The sequence below is a fragment of the Vipera berus genome (assembly GCF_964194415.1).
Source record: "Vipera berus genome assembly, chromosome: 6".
Taxonomy (NCBI): domain Eukaryota; kingdom Metazoa; phylum Chordata; class Lepidosauria; order Squamata; family Viperidae; genus Vipera; species Vipera berus.
This window is the reverse complement of record NC_138208.1, coordinates 2,674,432-2,691,536: the sequence shown is the minus strand read 5'-3', so window position 1 is coordinate 2,691,536 and position 17,105 is coordinate 2,674,432. Positions and strand designations below refer to the sequence as shown.

General features: G+C 48.3%; 1 protein-coding gene across 3 annotated transcripts in view; it reads left to right on the top strand.

Moving 5' to 3' along the window:
• The first annotated feature begins 2,789 nt into the window (after positions 1–2,789).
• Positions 2,790–17,105, top strand: part of PRMT8 (protein arginine methyltransferase 8) — a 38,127-nt gene continuing 23,811 nt past the window's right edge. For all 3 annotated transcript variants that reach the window (XM_081331337.1, XM_081331336.1, XM_081331338.1), the window contains exons 1-2: positions 2,790–2,946; positions 15,315–15,500. In XM_081331337.1, the coding sequence (XP_081187463.1) occupies positions 2,872–2,946; positions 15,315–15,500 (261 nt within the window). In that variant the 5' untranslated portion in view covers positions 2,790–2,871. The remainder of the gene's footprint in view (positions 2,947–15,314; positions 15,501–17,105) is intronic.

Below are 17,105 nucleotides of genomic sequence, written 5' to 3'. Positions count from 1 at the left end.
TGACCTCATACAGCAAAATGGACATTGCCAAGAAATTTGGAGTGCTTGGGTATGGTTAGGAGGGCACTTACCTTTCTAGGCTGCCCTGTCTATGTTTCCTGGTAAAATACATGGGAAAATCCCATTGGAGGAAAATTCCACTCAGGGGGAAACTTTTACCTTTACTTTTGAAGCTAAATTAAGAGAATTGTGCACATCTGAAAACCCAAAGTTCCCACCCCCACTCTTAACTACGTACTTGATCCATTAGGACAAGTCCTTCTTAACTTTCTTTCTCCTGACCATTAAGCCGGGGGGGGGGGGTGTCCTGCCTCTCTTCTCTGATGGTTTCCTTTCCTCTAACCCCCCACTTCTTCTCCCAAAACCATTCACACATTACAGAAGGTGATGAGCCTTGCTAAGAACTAAATTTTGGAGGTGGGGTCTCAAGCCTTCTCGGTGTTAATGGCCGCCGGAAGGGGAGGGGGAACAGGGGGTGAAAGAGGAACAGTAAACCAGCTTCGGGGTGGGAGCTGGAGAAAATAGCTTAGCGGCCTTTCTTGCAGTCTTTAGCACGGAGAAAAGTGGGACTTCCAGCCTCCCCCATTCTTGGCTGTCCCAGAGCTGCAAAACTTTGGGCTGAAAGCCAACGGAAACCCCCTCCTCTTTTCCCTTGAAGAGAGAGAGAGAGCAAACATTTTGGAAGATGGAAACAAGGCAGCAGGAAAAGTGTTCAGATGGCTTCTGCTCCAGCCAGGAAAGTCTGTGGAGGGCACAGTTCTTTCCAGGGGTGGGGTATGCGTGGGTGGGGGGCACTTCTGGATGAAGGGTGCCCTTTTCCCTTCACTGAGGTGTTTTTTGGGGGGGGGAGTTCTTCCTTTTTTTTAAAAAAAAAATTGATTTCTCTTTTATTACATTTCATCAATGAACAGTGCCTTGCCTGGGTTGGTTGGTTTTGCTTAGCAATACAAGTTAAGTTCTTCCTCTCCGTCCCGTTCCCCCCCATCCCAACCATTGATAAAATAAGTTCCATGTCTGAAAGCATTCTGTGTCTGCTTTTTCTTCGCTCCTCCATGTAGGTCTGGCCATTTCAGCACACTCCAGTATTTTTCTCAATTCTTTCTTCGCCCAGGGGTGTTTCTTCATTTTTCCAGTCCTGGGCAAATGCAACCCTCGCCACTCTTAAATACACGCAATGTTAGATCTACGCTTTGTTTATCCAATTTTTCCGGAATTATACCAAATTTTTTTTTTAAAAAAAAGTTCAGGTTTAAAGTCTACCTGTTTCCCTGACATTTTTTTTCCTAACCAGGTATGTATTTTTGTCCAACACTTGTTTTTTTTTTAGCTTTAACACACGTCCACTGCAGGTGATAGTATGTACCAGGTTTTTGATCACGTCTCCATTTACTAGAGATGTGTTTTATAGATGGCCCCTGTTGTTAGCTGCGAAGTCGTGTCTGACCCATCGCGACCCCATGGACAACATTCCTCCAGGCTTTCCTGTCCTCTACCATCTTCTGGAGTCCATTTAGGCTCACGCCTCCTGCTTCAGTGACTCCATCCAGCCACCTCCTTCTCTGTCGTCCCCTTCTTCTCTTGCCCTCAATCTTTCCCAGCATTCGGCTCTTCTCCAGTGAGTCCTTCCTTCTCATTAGGTGGCCAGAGTATTTGAGTTTCCACTTCAGGATCTGGCCTTCTAAAGAGCAGTCAGGGTTGATCTCCTCTAGGACTGACCGGTTTGATCGCCTTGCAGTCCAAGGGACTCACAGGAGTCTTCTCCAGCACCAGAGTTCAAAGGCCTCCATTCTTTGGTGCTCAGCCTTTCTTATGGTCCAACTTTCACAGCCATACATTGCAACTGGGAAGACCATAGCCTTGACTATACGCACTTTAGATGGCCCCTACCACCTGCCAGATTAGCAAAAAGATTTAAAAATATGTCTAGTAAATGGGGGGCTCTTAGCCCTTAGGAAGAGCCCTGTTCCTAAGGGCTCTTCCTTGTGGTGCAGTCCTTAGGAACAGGATCCTTCAGAGGCTCAGTCAGTTAACTCGCTTATCACACCTTGCGGGTCTACAGTCAGGCTTCTGGGCTGATGGCAACAGTGGCCAGAGCGGTCCAGTTGAGGCCAGGAACAGCTCCCCGGGCTGGGCGAGGAATCCTCCCATTTGGGCCGGGAGAGTTCCAGCTCCAGAGGGCTCCGGCCGCTTCTCTCTCTCTCTCTCTCTCTCTCTCTCTCTCTCTCTCTCTCTCTCTCTCTCTCTCTCTCTCTCTCTCTCTCTTTCTCTCTCTCTCTCTTGGAGCCGGTTCAGAGAAAGGTCCCGGGTGGGGAGAGGGTCTCCGAGGGGGACGCTCGCTGGGGCGGACGGGACAGGCCTGGAGTTGGGGACGCTCCCGTTAAGGAAGGAGCGCGGCTCAGTCCGCGGAAGGGAGCCGGGAGGGGCAAGATGACCTAGAAAGCTGCCCAGCTCCATCGCGCCTTCCGCGGGACAGCAGTCAGGAGGGGGCCAAGGAGCCAGCCCCTTCCTTGGGTGGGTGGGGGACGCGGACTCCCGGGCTGGGCTGGGTTGGGCTCGGCTCCTCTCCGCGGGGGACGGCCTGGGACAACTCGCAAGCGAGCGAGCGAGCGAGGCGGCGACCTTGCGGGGGGCGGGGGGGGGAAGCAGCGGAGGGAGAGGCGGGCGGAGGGCGGTCGCTCGAGGAGGAGGAGGAGAAGGAAAAAGAGGAGAAGGAGGAGGAAGAAGAGGAGAAAGAGGAGGTGGAGGTGGAGGGAAAAGAGGAGGAGGAAGTGGAGGGAAAAGACGCGGCGGCGGCTGGTGGCGCTGGGTCGGCTGGCTCAGAGCGGAGCCGCTCGCTGGGCGCCGTCTGCGGGCGCGGGAAGGGCCGCTCTTATGGGCATGAAACACTCGTCCCGCTGCCTGCTCCTCCGGAGGAAAATGGCGGAGAACGCCAGCGAGAACGCCGAGGTAGGTAGCCGCCGCCGCCGCCGCCGCCGTCGTCGCCTTCGCTCCCTGCCCGGGAGAGCCGGCCAGCCCGGAGACTTCCGCGCCTGCTTTGCAAGCGGGGCCATCCCGGGACTCGTCCCCGGCCGGGATGGCGGCTGAGGCGGGCAGGCAGGCGCCGGTCGGTGTCCGGCGGTGGAGCTGTCCAGGGTGCTGAACCGAGGGACGGGGCGGCGCGGACCACAGGCGTCTGAAGCCCAGCGGTTACTTCTCTCTCTCTCTCTCTCTCTCTCTCTCTCTCTCTCTCTCTCTCTCTCTCTCTCTCTCTCTCTCTCTCTCTCTCTCTCTCTCTCTCTCTCTCCCTCTCTCTCTCCCTCTCTCTCTCCGTCTCTCCCTCTCTCTCTCCGTCTCTCCCTCTCTCTCTCTCTCTCTCTGTCTCTCTCTCTCTCTGTGTGTGTGTCTCCATCTCTCTCTCTCCCTCTCTCTCTCTCTCTCTCTCTCTCCCTCTCTCTCTCTCTCTCTCTCTCTCCCTCTCTCTCTCTCTCTCCCTCTCTCTCTCCCTCTCTCTCTCCGTCTCTCCCTCTCTCTCTCCGTCTCTCCCTCTCTCTCTCTCTCTCTCTGTCTCTCTCTCTCTCTGTCTCTCTCTCTCTTTCTCCGTCTCTCTCTCCGTCTCTCTCTCCCTCTCTCTCTCTCTCTCCCCCCCTCTCTCTCTCCCTCTCTGTCTCTCTCTCTGTCTCTCTCTCCGTCTCTCTCTCCGTCTCTCCCTCTCTCTCTCTCTCTCTCTCTCTCTCTCTCTCTCTCTCTCTCTGTCTCTCTCTCTGTCTCTCTCTCTGTCTCTCTCTCTGTCTCTCTCTCTCCCTCCCTCTCTCTCTCTCCCCCTCTCTCTCCCTCTCTGTCTCTCTCTCCGTCTCTCTCTCCCTCTCTCTCTCCCCCCTCTCTCTCTCCCTCTCTCTCTCTGTCTCTCTCACCGTCTCTCTCTCTCCGTCTCTCTCTCTCCCTCTCTCTCTCTCTCTCTCCCTCTCTCTGTCTCTCCCTCTCTCTCTCTCTCTCTCTGTCTCTCTCTCTCCCTCTCTCTCTCTCTCTCTGTCTTTGTGTTTGTGCACGTGTGTGTGTGTGTGTGTGTGCGTGTGTGTGTGTGTCTATACTGCTAGATCCTCCGTTTCGTAGCCGTCCCCAAAACTTAACACCGGGGTTCGGGGCAGTTTCTCCTGCCCTGCATGGAGCAGCGTGCTCTTCCTTGCCTTGCTTTGCCTTCTCTCCTGGCACGGGTGCCCGCCTGCCTGCCTCTCCCACCCACCCCCCGCGACTTAAATGCAGGAAAGCTTTCTGAACTCCCGTGAACGGAGGAAATGGGAGCGGAATGGATCGGGAGAAGATAATTGAAGCCATACATCATGGCAAGAAGAGAAGGTGCTAATGGCTGCGAGGCAGACAGCTGTAGTGCGGGAAGTTAAAAATAGCCGCAGAGAGGCAGGTGGTGGCACATCTGTAATCCTTCGAGAGAGCAGCGGTGGAGGACATGGCAATGAGGTCTTGCCGTTCTGCAGGAGCCGAGGGACAGCCCCGGGGTTATGGCTTTATTTTGTAGACCAGGGGAAAAAAAGCCCTTCCCCCCGCCCCCCCCCAGCAGAAATGCGTTCCTTGTTTTAATCTCGTCTGTTGCATTCATCTGAATGTATCTTTCCCTGATTCCCGGGTTTTGTTACTCTTGGATTGGGATGAATCATCTTCACCAGCCTCCTAGCTCTAGTGATGCCAATGGAAATCATCTGCAACAGCTGGAAGGAAGTCTAGCCAATACTTCTTGCAAAGATCTTGGCCATCTGGCTGACCCTGCCAGAAGCACATTAGGCTCTTCCCCCAATCCAAAGGATAACAAAATTATAATCCTTAAAAAGGGGACGAGGGGTTAAATGTTTTCTCCCGGTTTCGTAGCGTGGCTTGTAATTCTTCCCTTGCTCTTCTCGCTTTCGTAGCATCTTCTTAGCATCCCCCACACAACTTCCACTTCACCATTCAGATGGGATCCAGAAGGAGGGAATCCTGACCTAGCAAAAGCATAAATGCATCCAATCTTTCTCAGATGTCAACGTTGCCACCAACTGTAATAGGAAAATTGGGCTTAAGGCAATTTGAGAGGCAAGGGTTACAGATATTATGCTTTTTTTAAAAAAAAAAAATGTCTCCTTGGATTGTTAGATGTCAGTTCAAATGTAAACGCCAATACGGGTTGTAATTGTGCTTGTAAGGCAAGGAATCCCACCATCCTGGGCCAATCATTGCCCCAAGTGTTTCAAAGTAAACCCACCCACCCCCCGGCTCCCCAATTTTAGCTCTCTCAGCTTTCTGCTTAGGTCTGATTCTCCCTAGATTTTCCATAGCAGAAACTGGAATCTTTTTAGTAGCCATGAATTTATTGGAAGCACTGCGGCCAGCTCCGAACTCACTGTTAATGCTTTTCACTGAATTCTGGTACATTGAGAGGAGAAAGAACATTTGATTCCAGTTATTTGAACCATTGTTTTATGGAATGCAGCAAGAGCGTTAATAGGCAGCCAGGAATAAAACATCTTTGCCTTGAAAATGAGTCCAGAGCCATAAAATAGACTTTATTTTTACATCTGTTCTTTCATGAGATAGAAATATAATGTCTCTACATTTCCAAAATAAAAATAAAAATACCCTGTATAGATTCTCAGTCTTTTTCTCACCAAGGACCCCCATTAAATACCTCTTATGGCCATGGATTGTGGCCATGGACTTAAGTCAAGATTTGAATCATAACCTTTCTTCAAGCCTTTGCGGACCCCCTATGATGACATTGGGTCCCCCAAGGACCGCTGCTCTATAGGATACCCAAAAGAGAAGGAGGAAGAGCTGGAAAGCTACACATCTTGTATTAGCAAGATACTAGAGCAAGTTGCCAAGCAGAAAGATACTGAGAAAAGATACTATTGTTACCAGGATAGGGTAGGGTAGGGTAGGGTAGGGTAGGGTAGAATGGAATGGAATGGAATAGAATGGAACAATATAGAATACAGAATACAGAATAGAGTAGAGTAGAGTAGAGTAGAGTAGAGTAGAGTAGAGTAGAAGAGAAGAGAAGAGAAGAGAAGAGAAGAGAAGAGAAGAGAAGAGAATATAGAAAAGAGGATAGGATAGGATAGGATAGGATAGACTAGACTAGACTAGACTAGACTAGACTAGACTAGACTAGACTAGAAATAAGAAATAAGAAATAGAATAGAATAGAGCTGGAAGGGACCTTGAAAATTTACTCTGCACTGTACCTTTGGACCCACATCTGTCCAGAAGAGTCTCATGACAGGTGAATGTCCTGTCCTGTGAATGTCCAGTCTCTTCTTAAAAATCTCCAGTGATGGAGCACCCACGATTTCTGGTGGCGAGCTGTTCCACTGGATGAATTTGTTAAGAATCCCTTGTGCCTGCCTAATCTGACCTCTTTTTGGTTCAGTGTGTAAATCTAGGGAATGCTGTGGATGCAGTGAATTTTAAAAGCATTCGATGAAATCTCTCATGAGACTCTTCTGGACAGATGTGGGTCCAAAGGTGCAGCACAGAGTAAATTTTCAAGGGTGCTCATAAATGCTCCTGTGTCACAATTCAAAATGGCTTGAAGAGGCTTGACCGTTGGGCTAGAGCTGACAGTATGATGGACAGCAGCGACCAATCTAAGCTCCTGCATCTGGGTCTGGAAAAAAAAAGCATAGGGATTGTGATGGAAAGGCCTGGTTGGAGGAGATGCTTGGGAAAATGATCTAGGATTCTAGTCAACCACCAGCTAATCATGAGTGAGCTGTGTGATGCTTCAGCATAAAAAGCCATTGCAATGTTGACTGCCTTTGCAAAAGTATTCTGTCTGGTTATCAGAAGGAAAGTTCTTCTCTGTGTAGAGAGAATAAGGGATAGAATAACAGAGTTGGAAGAGACCTTGTAGCTCATCTAGTCCAACCCCCCACCCAAGCAGGAGACCCTACACCATTTCTGACAGATGGTAGTCCAATCTCTTCTTGAAAGCCTCCAGGGATGAAGCTGCCACAATTTCTGGAGGCAGGTTGTTTCATTCATTGATTGTTCTCACTGTCTGAAAATTTATCCTATTTCTAGGTTGAATCTCATCTTGGATCAGTTCCCATCCATTATTTCTTGTCTGGCCTTCAGGTGCTTTGGAGAATAGCTTGACTCCCTCTTTGTGGCAACCCCTTAGATATTGGAAGGCTGCTATCATGTCACTCCTGGTCCTTCTCTTCATTAAACCGGACATACCCAATTCCTGCAACCGTTCTTCCTATGCTTTAGCCTCCAGTCCCCTGATCATCTTTGTTGCTCTTCTCTGCCCACTTTCTAGAGTCTCAACGTCTTTTTTTTATAGTGTGGTGACCAAAACTGGTTGCAGTATTCTAGGTGTCGTCTCAGTCAGTCTTTATAGAGTGGTAGAAGTGCCTCAAGTGATCTTGACTGAGTCCCTTTGTTAATGCAACTTGTGCAACTAAGTCCGTTTCTGGGAGCTGCACTTTAAAAGGGACTTGAAGCAGATTTAGCTGAGAGCTACTAGAAAAATCCAGAGTGTGTGGATTGATGGGAGTTACCCCTGTTTAGCTTGTAAGAGAGAACGATGCCAAAAGGAGATGTGAGAACGGTCTACAAAGACTGTCTGATGCCACAGGGGCAGACTTGGTCTTGACCAAAATGGAGAGAAGAAAAAGACAGACGGTTAAGATGAGAAGGAAAGCAAGTCAAGTCGGATATAAGGAGGAATTTCCTGATCTGGAAAAGGGTTGAGTAGGACAAAAGTCTGGTGAGGATGGTGGTGGGTTGCCTTCACTGGGGGCTTATGAACAAGGGCCGGGGGTGCTACCTGTTAGGTATAACTTAGTGGAGCAAAGGGTTGGAGTAGATGATCTCTAAGACCCTTTCCGATCACGCTATGATTCTTCCCTAGCCTTGTATGCTTTGTAGTAAGGACTCGAATAAGGAGATGGAAGGAAGATTAACCAAACTCATATCCTGTATGTCACTCAACTGAAGAACTGTTTTCGTGTATTTCTTCCCCTTTTCCCCCTTATTTCTACTCTCTCTTGTTTCTTAAAAAACTGCACGTTTTTTTTTAAAAAAATCCCATTTATATCCCGCCCTTCTCCGAAGACTCAGGGCGGCTTACAATCTAAGAAGCACAAATCAATGTGCTTAGCAATAGCCTTCATTCTATGTATATGCCTGCTTATTAGGGCTTTCGGCCACCACCCCCCAAGCGGCATTATTACAAAGTCAGCTTATTGCCCCCAACAATCTGGGTCCTCATTTTACCTACCTGGGAAGGATGGAAGGCTGAGTCAACCTTGAGCCTGGTGGGACTCGAACCTGCACTAATTGCAGGCAGCTGGTGTTACTTAAGGAGGCATTAGCCCACTGCTCCACCAAGGCTCTTTTGGAAAGATAGTGTAGGCAGTGCTTTTGGTGGGACCCATCTCGGGCCATCTGAAAGCCCTCATTCATTGTTCAAATTCCAGAGGTGTGGTAGAAATAACCACTGCCCTTAAAGCAGAGAGACCTGAATCTACGCGTGATTCTTCTTCTCTGTCCATCAGAGTCAATCAGAAGAAGACCTTGGTTTTGAGGGTGGGCGTAATTCTTTGCACCCCTCCTGGCTGCTTTTGAAAATAGGTTTCAGGCTATTTATAATCTGCAGAAAGTTGAAGCTGGAACAAAGAGGTCATTTCATTGAGGGGTGAACCTGCCAGTTTATTTCTATTTGCAAATTGTGCCACTTCACTTCGTTGCTATGGTGCTATTTTTCAACCTTTCCAAAGAGCTTAAATGCCCACTCTTACTATTTTTGACACATGATACCAATTTTCCTCAGCATAACATTTATAAGCATAACATTTAGGAAACAAATCGCATTTGCTGACATTCAAGCATGTTTCGAAAGGGGAAAGCCAAGCCACGGAGAGATCTATAATAGACTTGAGCATTCTTTCTTCTGTCACGTAGGGACATCCTTCGCCATCTCCTGCGGAGATGCAAACTGTGGTGAGACCAGAGTCGTCTGGAGAACAAAAGTTAAGAGCAAGGACATCAAAAGATCTGCCATACCAGAAAGAAATCGAGACAGAAGGTGTCTTATGCGAAAGGCCAGTCTCTCGAAATATGGCCTTTTTCTTTGCATGTGGAAGAGCACAGGATAACCGCCAAATAGGAAGAATTGGAGGCTTACTATACCCCTAGACATGGGAAACATATCCTCCTTTGTGTCAGAGGCTTAGCTGAGAACTAAGCTTCTTGTTCTAGTCATAAAACAAGGATAGCCTCCTAATCTTTAGGACTCTCCGATCTGTGTTGCAAAAACCCAGAATCCAACTCAGTCTACTACCATCTGCACAAGGTCACTCTCTTTTCTGCAAAGACACTTTGCGTAAGCGAGGCCAGAGAAGAGCAACAAAGAGGATCAGGGGACTGGAGGCTAAAAGACATAAGGAAGGGTTGCTGGAATTGGGAATGTCTAGTTTAATGAAGAGAAGGACGAGGGGGGAACATGACGGCGGTCTTCCAATATCTCAGGGGCTGCCCCAAAGAAGAGGGAGTCAAGCTCCTCTCCAAAGCGCCTGAAGGCAGGACAAGAAGCAACGGATGGATGTTGAGACTCTGGAAAGGGTGCAGAGAAGAGCAACAAAGATGATTAAGAGGCTGGAGGCTAAAACATCTGAAGAATGGCTGCTGGGATTGGGCATGTCTACTTTAATGAAGAGGACTGTGGGTGACATGATAGCAGTCGCCCAATATCTCTCAGGGGTTGCCCCAAAGAAGTGTGTGTGTGGGGGGTCAACCTATTCTCCAAAGCATCTGAAGGCAGGATGAGAAGCAACGGATGGAAACTAACCAAGGAGAGAAGCAACCTGGAACTAAGGAGAAACTTCCTGACAGTGAGGACAATTAATCAGTGGAACTACCTGCCTCCAGAAGTCATGGGTGCTCCATCACTGAAGGTTTTTAAGAAGAGATTGGACAACCATTTCTCTGAAATGGTATAGGGCCTCCTGCTCAAGCAAAGGGTTGGACTAGAAGACCTCCAAGGTCCCTTCCAACTCTGTTATTCTCTTCTGTTGTTCTCTTATTTCACCACCACCCCGGAGAAATTAGAAAAAACGGGAACAGCAGAAAAACAAACTGTGAGGTTCTAGAAATACGAGAACGAGAAGGATCCAAAGTTCCACCTTCCCAGATCGATAGATGGAGATGAATCTCCATTGATCCATTTTTGCTGGCTGCAGCTTCTCCACGCTCATGTTTACTGGCCTATCTTTGTCCTTCTTCTTACGGCTCCTTTGATAGTTTAGCTTCGAGTGCACAAATCAACTATTTCTGATTTGGCTTTGGTTTATCTCATCTTCATCAAAAGACAAGCCTGACCTCCGTCGTTCTTTTGCCTCTTGATGAAAATGGGATGTCTGCACCTTTGGGCAGAACAAATGGCCAACCCCCCTTATCCCTCCCCAACCCCCCCCCCCCCCGAGGTTTATCAAATCACGAACAGTGGGAAGTTAACAATTTCCAGTAAATTTGTTATTTCTCCAGCGATCGGATCACGGGACTTTTTTCACACGGCGGAATTATTACGGGAGACAGAAAATAACACACTTTCCCCTCAAAATAGGCGCAATCCCTCCAATTAATGTTTAGGGATCAGAGGCTCAGGATAACACCTTAATTCTTTTTTCTTTTTTCTTTTCCTTTCCCTAAACCTGCTGGCAAGCAAAGTGACATGGAAAAGAGGGGATCGTTCATGGCTTCTCATTCTTTGAAAAATTCCAACAGAGGATAATGTCTATGTTGTATTTGCATAGAAAGGTCTAATTACTGTGTTGTGACTCGCCAAGGGAAGGGAGAATATTACCTAGCAACCAGGAAAGGGAGCTTAATTTTAAACCCATTTGTTACCTTTTTGCTCTTTGGAAAATACGTAGATTGGTGGGTAATAGGGAAACAATACCACCCTTCCAACCTCCTTTTTTTCTAGCCCAACGAAAACTTCAATTTCAACATTCGTGGCTGATTTTCCCCCCCCCTCCCCCCCAAAGCTAGATTAAAAAGTTGTGCTAACAGGTTATCACACACACACACACACACACACACACACACACACACACACACACACACACCCCGGGATGAACCTTTTGCTGTTGTAAATTGGCACGGTGGGTTCAGCAAAGAGCTGGGTGACGTGAACTCTGATTTGAAGTAAAATGTGATTGTGCTCCCAAATATGGGGATTAGAACAAATTTGGCCGGTTGGCACGAAGGGGCTTGAAGGGAAACCAGGAGCAAACTTAATGAATGACCATCACTAAGGGGCTATTAACTTTCTGTTTGGCAAGAAGGGGGGGGGCAGGGTAGGGCTCCCCCAGAGAAAGGACTTTGCGTTGGATCTATTGACAAAAGAGAGTGGTATGTCATCCGTTCATGTGTATGGAGAGATTTTTGTTTCTTAAGCTGGGAAAGAAGTGCTAACTGAGGCCAAGGGATATTTAATCCGTGCCAATATCTTGGATTGTTTGCTTCTTATGTGTGTTTTTCCCCCTCTGGTACGTATTTTTTCCCCCCTGTAACAAACCCAACAGATCAGAAGTCCCCAACCTTTTGGGCACCAGGGACCAGTTCCATGGAGAGAGGTTTTTCCACGGACTGGACTGGAGGCTGCGTGGTTTTGTGTGCTGCCTACATCTGACGGATGGGGCTTTGCTTGTTCGTGCGGACCGGTTGCTGGCGTGCCGCGGCCCAGTATCGGTCCACAGATCGGGGTTTGGGGACCCCTGCAATAGATCACAACCTATCCTGTTTTGGGGCTGTTACAGCTGAAATACAGCTGGTTGTATTCAAGGGCTGGCCTTTTGATTGAGTTAAAGGTAAAGGTTCCCCCGCACATGCGTGCTAGTCGTTTCCGACTCTAGGGGCTGGTGCTCATCTCCGTTTCAAAGCCGAAGAGCCAGCGCTTGTCCGAGGATGTCTCTGTGGTCATGTGGCTGGTGTGACTAGACGCCAAAGGCGCACGGAACGCTGTTACCTTCCCACCATAGTGGTCCCTATTTTTCTACTTGCATTTTTACGTGCTTTCGAACTGCTAGGTTGGCAGAAGCTGGGACGAGTAACAGGCGCTCACTCTGTTATGCGGCACTCGGGATTCGACCCGCCAAACTGCCGACCATCTGAGCGACAAGCTCAGCGTCCTAACCCACTGAGCCACCGCGTCCCTAATGTTACCCTTATGCATTTCCTCCCAGATCATAGCTTTGTCTTAAATCACGGGCAGGGAGACTGTGCACAGCAAGAGACATCTCTGCAGAATCAGAAAATCAATTTCGGTGGCACCTTTTCTAACACAGTTTATTTTTTTTTAAGCATAAAATTTTGGCTCTCCTCCTACGGCAGAGGTCCCCAACCTTTTGGGCACCAGGGACCTGTTCCTTGGAGAGAGGGTTTTCCACGGACCAGACGGTGCGTGGTTTTGTGTGTTGCCTGCATCCCGTGGTTGGGGCTTTACTTGTTTGTGCGGACCAGTTGCTGGCATGCCACAGACCGGTACTGGTCCACGGACCGGGGTGGGGGCGGGGGGTTGGGGACCCCTGTCCTACAGGATCTATCAATTTCACAGTGGTAAGGAATCCTGTTTTCTATTCAGCCCTCTTCTGGATTCAGTTAAAATTGTGAGGTTCTTTGAAATCTAGCCTAGGAAAACTGGAGACGCCAACAAAAATCTCTCTCGGAGCTCTGAGATCAACAGCAAGGGAGTAAGATTCACTGGGATCTAACTCCTATTGTCTCTTCTTTTTTAGAGAAGAGGGTGCAACTCCAGGTGAGGAGGATGGCTCTGCAAATTGTTGTCCATAAATTATCTCGGGGCCTTCATTATGCTCCCGAGAGAGGAAACCTCTGGCCAGTTGGAATCCTGCCCATCTCCCTTCATTTTGCAGAAGAGATTTATAGGGCTGGTGTAGTTTGCCTCCTTCACACCAAACATTTCTTGAGCATTCTCATATTTGAGGTAGCGGGACCCAGAGAGAAGGCAGAACAAGCCTGCATGTAGTAATAAGTAAGGAGAACCAAACCTGGAATATTACATCAAGTTTTGGTCCCCAGATTGTAAAAAAAAATAAAATAAAAATGCTGAGACTCTGGAAAGAGTGGAGAGAAGAGCAACAAAGATGATTAGGGGACTGGAGACCAAAACAAGCACAAGATCTGGTCCAGATCATCACTAGGAATCTGGATTGACTTGAGAGAGTCTCCCAAGATCACATTTAGAATATTGCATCCAGTTTTGGTTAGCATGTTATAAAAAAAGATGTAGAGCAGGGGTGTCAAACTCAATTTCATTGAGGGCCGCATCAGCATTGCGGTTGCCCTCAAGGGGCCGGGTGGGCGTGGCCTGGGTGGGCGTGGCCTACTGGGTGGGCGTGGCTAGAGTGTGTATGGCCTACTGGGTGGGCGTGGCCAGCTCTACAACGTTCGCATCGAGGGTGCCTATGGGGGCCTGGGCAGGAGTGGGACAGATCTGAGGGTCTCTGGCAGAAGGAGGGTCTCTGGGCCAGGGCCAAGGCAGTGGGGGCCGTTCCCTCACTGTTTCCAGGATGGCTTCGCGGGCCGCATGAAACCACTTCGCGGGCCGGATCTGGCCCCCGGGCCTTGTGTTTGACATGTCTGATGTAGAGGGCAGAAAAAGAGCAAGAAAGACGTTTAGGGGGCTGGAAGCTAAAACACGCAAAGAATAGTTGCAGGAATTGGCTATGTCTACTCTAGTGAAAAGAAGGACTAGGACAGGGGTCTTCAAACTCAGCCCTTTTATGACTTGTGGACTTCAACTCCCAGAATTCCTCAGCCATGCACGCTGGCTGAGGAATTCTGGGAGTTGAAGTCCACAAGTCATAAAAGGGCTGAGTTTGAAGACCCCTGGACTACTAGGATGACGTGATAGCAGTCTTCCAATATTTGACAGGCTGCCCCAAAGAAGAGGGGGGGGGTCAGCCTATTCTCCAAAGCGCCCAAAGGCAGGACAAGAAGCAACGGATGGAAACTAATGAAGCAGAGAAGCAACCTGGAACTAAGGAGAAACTTCCTGACAGTTTAGAACAATTAATCAGCGGAACTGCTTGCCTCCAGAAGTTGTGAATGCTCCATCACTGGAGGTTTTGTAGTGGAAAACGAGACTAGGGGCTTGGTCTACCAGAAGACTTCCAAAGTCCCATCCAGCTCCGTTATCCTGAAAATCTGCAATTTATTTATTTATTGAATTATATGTAGCCGCCCAGCTCAGTTGCACTCCACATTTTCAGGGCCCTTTCAGCTACTACCGTTGCAGCCGGATCACTGCTTTCTGTTTTAAAATATCGAGGATGACCTATTTTATTGTTTGCTTGGACGGCGCCCAAGAAAACTTTGCTCGAGAAAGACGATGGTTTGAGCAGCTCCTGGGAACGATGTCATACTTTTTGAGGTCCCGGAAATGCAAGAGAGATATAAAAGCTATTAAAGAGGCTGTTAACAACCATAATGGACAATTTTCTTGGTCGGTGATTTAAAAGTTCCTCCCTCTGAGCAAGCTTGTATTAGCCCCGCTACGCGGAGTGGCCAGGTTTTCTGGCAAGCTTTAGCAAGATAGGCAGTTTGAGAGTAGACTGTGCCAGCAGGATATCAGCGCTGGGAGAGTACAAACAGTCCCTGACTTAACCATGGTTTGTTTAGCCAGTTGCCAAGACTCTGAGCTTGGATCACGTGACCGCGGGGACGCTGCGACGGCCGTAAGTGTGAACAATCACTTTGCTCAACACCGTCGCCGCTTCAGGGCCATCTGAAGTGACGACGGTCGCGTGAAACAAAATTCAGACGCGTGAGTGACTGTTCGACGTTACGACGGCACTGGAAAAAAAGGGGCTTATGGCCCTTTTTCACACTTACGACCGTCGCAGCATCCCTGGGGGTCCCCGTGACTTGCATTTGGAAGTTTGGCAACTGGTTCGTATTTATGACAGTCGTATCGTCCCGGGGGGGGGTGTCTTGTGATCCCCTTTTTGTGACCTCCTGACAAGCAAAGTCAGAATCTGGAATTGGTGAACGGCCGCGTTATCTGGGGAAGCTGAATTCACGTAACAACTGTGTTAAGTATCTGCACTACACAGCTTTCTGAATTTGAGGGGAACTGGGGTAATTTGAAAGGGACCGAGGCGGGAAGAAAGAGTTTGAGCTGGAAAAGAATGTGTGATCCCTAAATGCCGAAAAATAGGAATAGAAAGGAAAGCAAATATTGAAGGTGCAGGAGGAAAATGAAGGGCTGTTGTGGGCGCGGATGACGGTTTTATTTTTCTCCTGATGCATTTTAGGTGTACAGCGGGCCCTCGAAACCTCTCCCGCCGGTCGCCGTGCCGAATCCTGCCCCGCCTGCCATTCAAACCCCTTTGGTGCCAAGCTGTCCCGGCCGAGGCAAGATGGCGAAACTCCTGAACCCAGAAGAAATGACCTCGAGGGATTATTACTTTGATTCGTACGCTCACTTTGGAATCCATGAGGTAATCGGTCCCGGAGGCTGAGTGTTTTGGGAACCAGGCCCAGAACGGTGTGACTGAAGCTGAAATGACTTTTTTTTCAGCCAAAAATCCATCTGGAGCAATCTGACTTTTCTCAGTGCAAAGACAAGCAAGATTTTACCCTTAGGCAAGGAAAACCAAGTTCACAGGTATAGGATAGGTGGTAGCTGGTACCGATAGTAGCAACTCTGAGAGGGATCAATCAATCAGAATAGAGCTGGAAGGGACCTTGGAGGTCCTCTAGTCCAGCCCCCTGCTCAAGCAGGAGATCCTATGCCATTTGAGACAAGTGGCTGTCCAGTCTCTTCTTAAAAACCTCCAGTGATGGAGCGCCCACAACTTCTAAATTTTGCATACCTTTAACAGAATAACAGACTAACAGAGCTGGGAGGGACCTTGGAGGTCTTCTAGTCCAACCCCCTGCTCAGGCAGGAAACCCTATACCATTCCAGACCAGTGGCTGTCCAGTCTCTTCTTAAAGACCTCCAGTGGTGGAGCACCCACAACTTCTGGAAGCCAGCTGTTCCACTGGTTAATTATCTTCACTTTTAGGAAGTTTCTCCTTAGTTCCAGGTTGCTTCTCTCCTTGATTAGTTTCCGTCCATTGTTTATAAAATCAGGGCGACCAACAACCACTTGAATTCTGGTTCCAATGATGATTGTAAACAGAGGACTATCTGTGATAGAACTTGCCACTCATAGAGAGAGCTTTTCCAGGAAGGTTTGCATTATCAGACTGGTAATTTCTCTTTGGAATAGCTGACTAGTTTGTAGACTTGGCTTCATCTCCTAAATTTCTCTGTAGTGGGAAATCTGCCTTCCAAATGCGCTTTTCTCTCTCTCTCTCTTTTTGTATCGTTTGGTCCTGCTGGAATCTCTTTCTGGCAAAGAGTTGAGCTGTATTTCCATTGCAGAATCCATCTGAAGTCTGAAGCTCCGGTAATCTTTGCTTTCCTACTGAAAACTGCTGATATCTTGTTGACTCAATGTTTAGTCACCGAGTTCTTCCGAGTTTAGCCAATTGTGTTAAAACAAGCCTTGGCAATATAATTAGCGCTACCTGTGTCCTAGGTTGCTTTTCAGAAGCAAATGCAAAACAAAAGTCTGAACGCTTTTTTTTTTTAAAAAAAAATTCTCTGGCACGGTATCGTTTGACTTTGGATCTACCCATTTTTACCCTTGCGATCCGTGGAGGGTGCACAAAAGCTTCTGTTTTGGCAGCAGGCAGCCTTGTACAGGGGGGGGGGGATAAAAAGCAATTCTTTCTTATTCTCCTGCCAAAATAAATTCAGAAGCTTCTTTGCCAGACCTGTCCTCGGGCTTGCTGTTGTGTAGATGAGATTCCCCAGGGGGACATCTGAAAAGAAGATTTTTGAGACACGTATTGAACAAACAAACAGATCACAGCCGGATTTTGCAGAACCAATATAGGTCACCACCCGTCAGCAGACTGAGATAGGGAACAATGAGAACGGGTTTGGAAATTCACAATAGCTGTCTGGAGTGAGCTGCTGTGATTTTTCCACCAGCATTTATTGGGGTCCAAGTTTCTTTCTGAACACAAGTTCCAAAAGGGCTCCCCCCCCC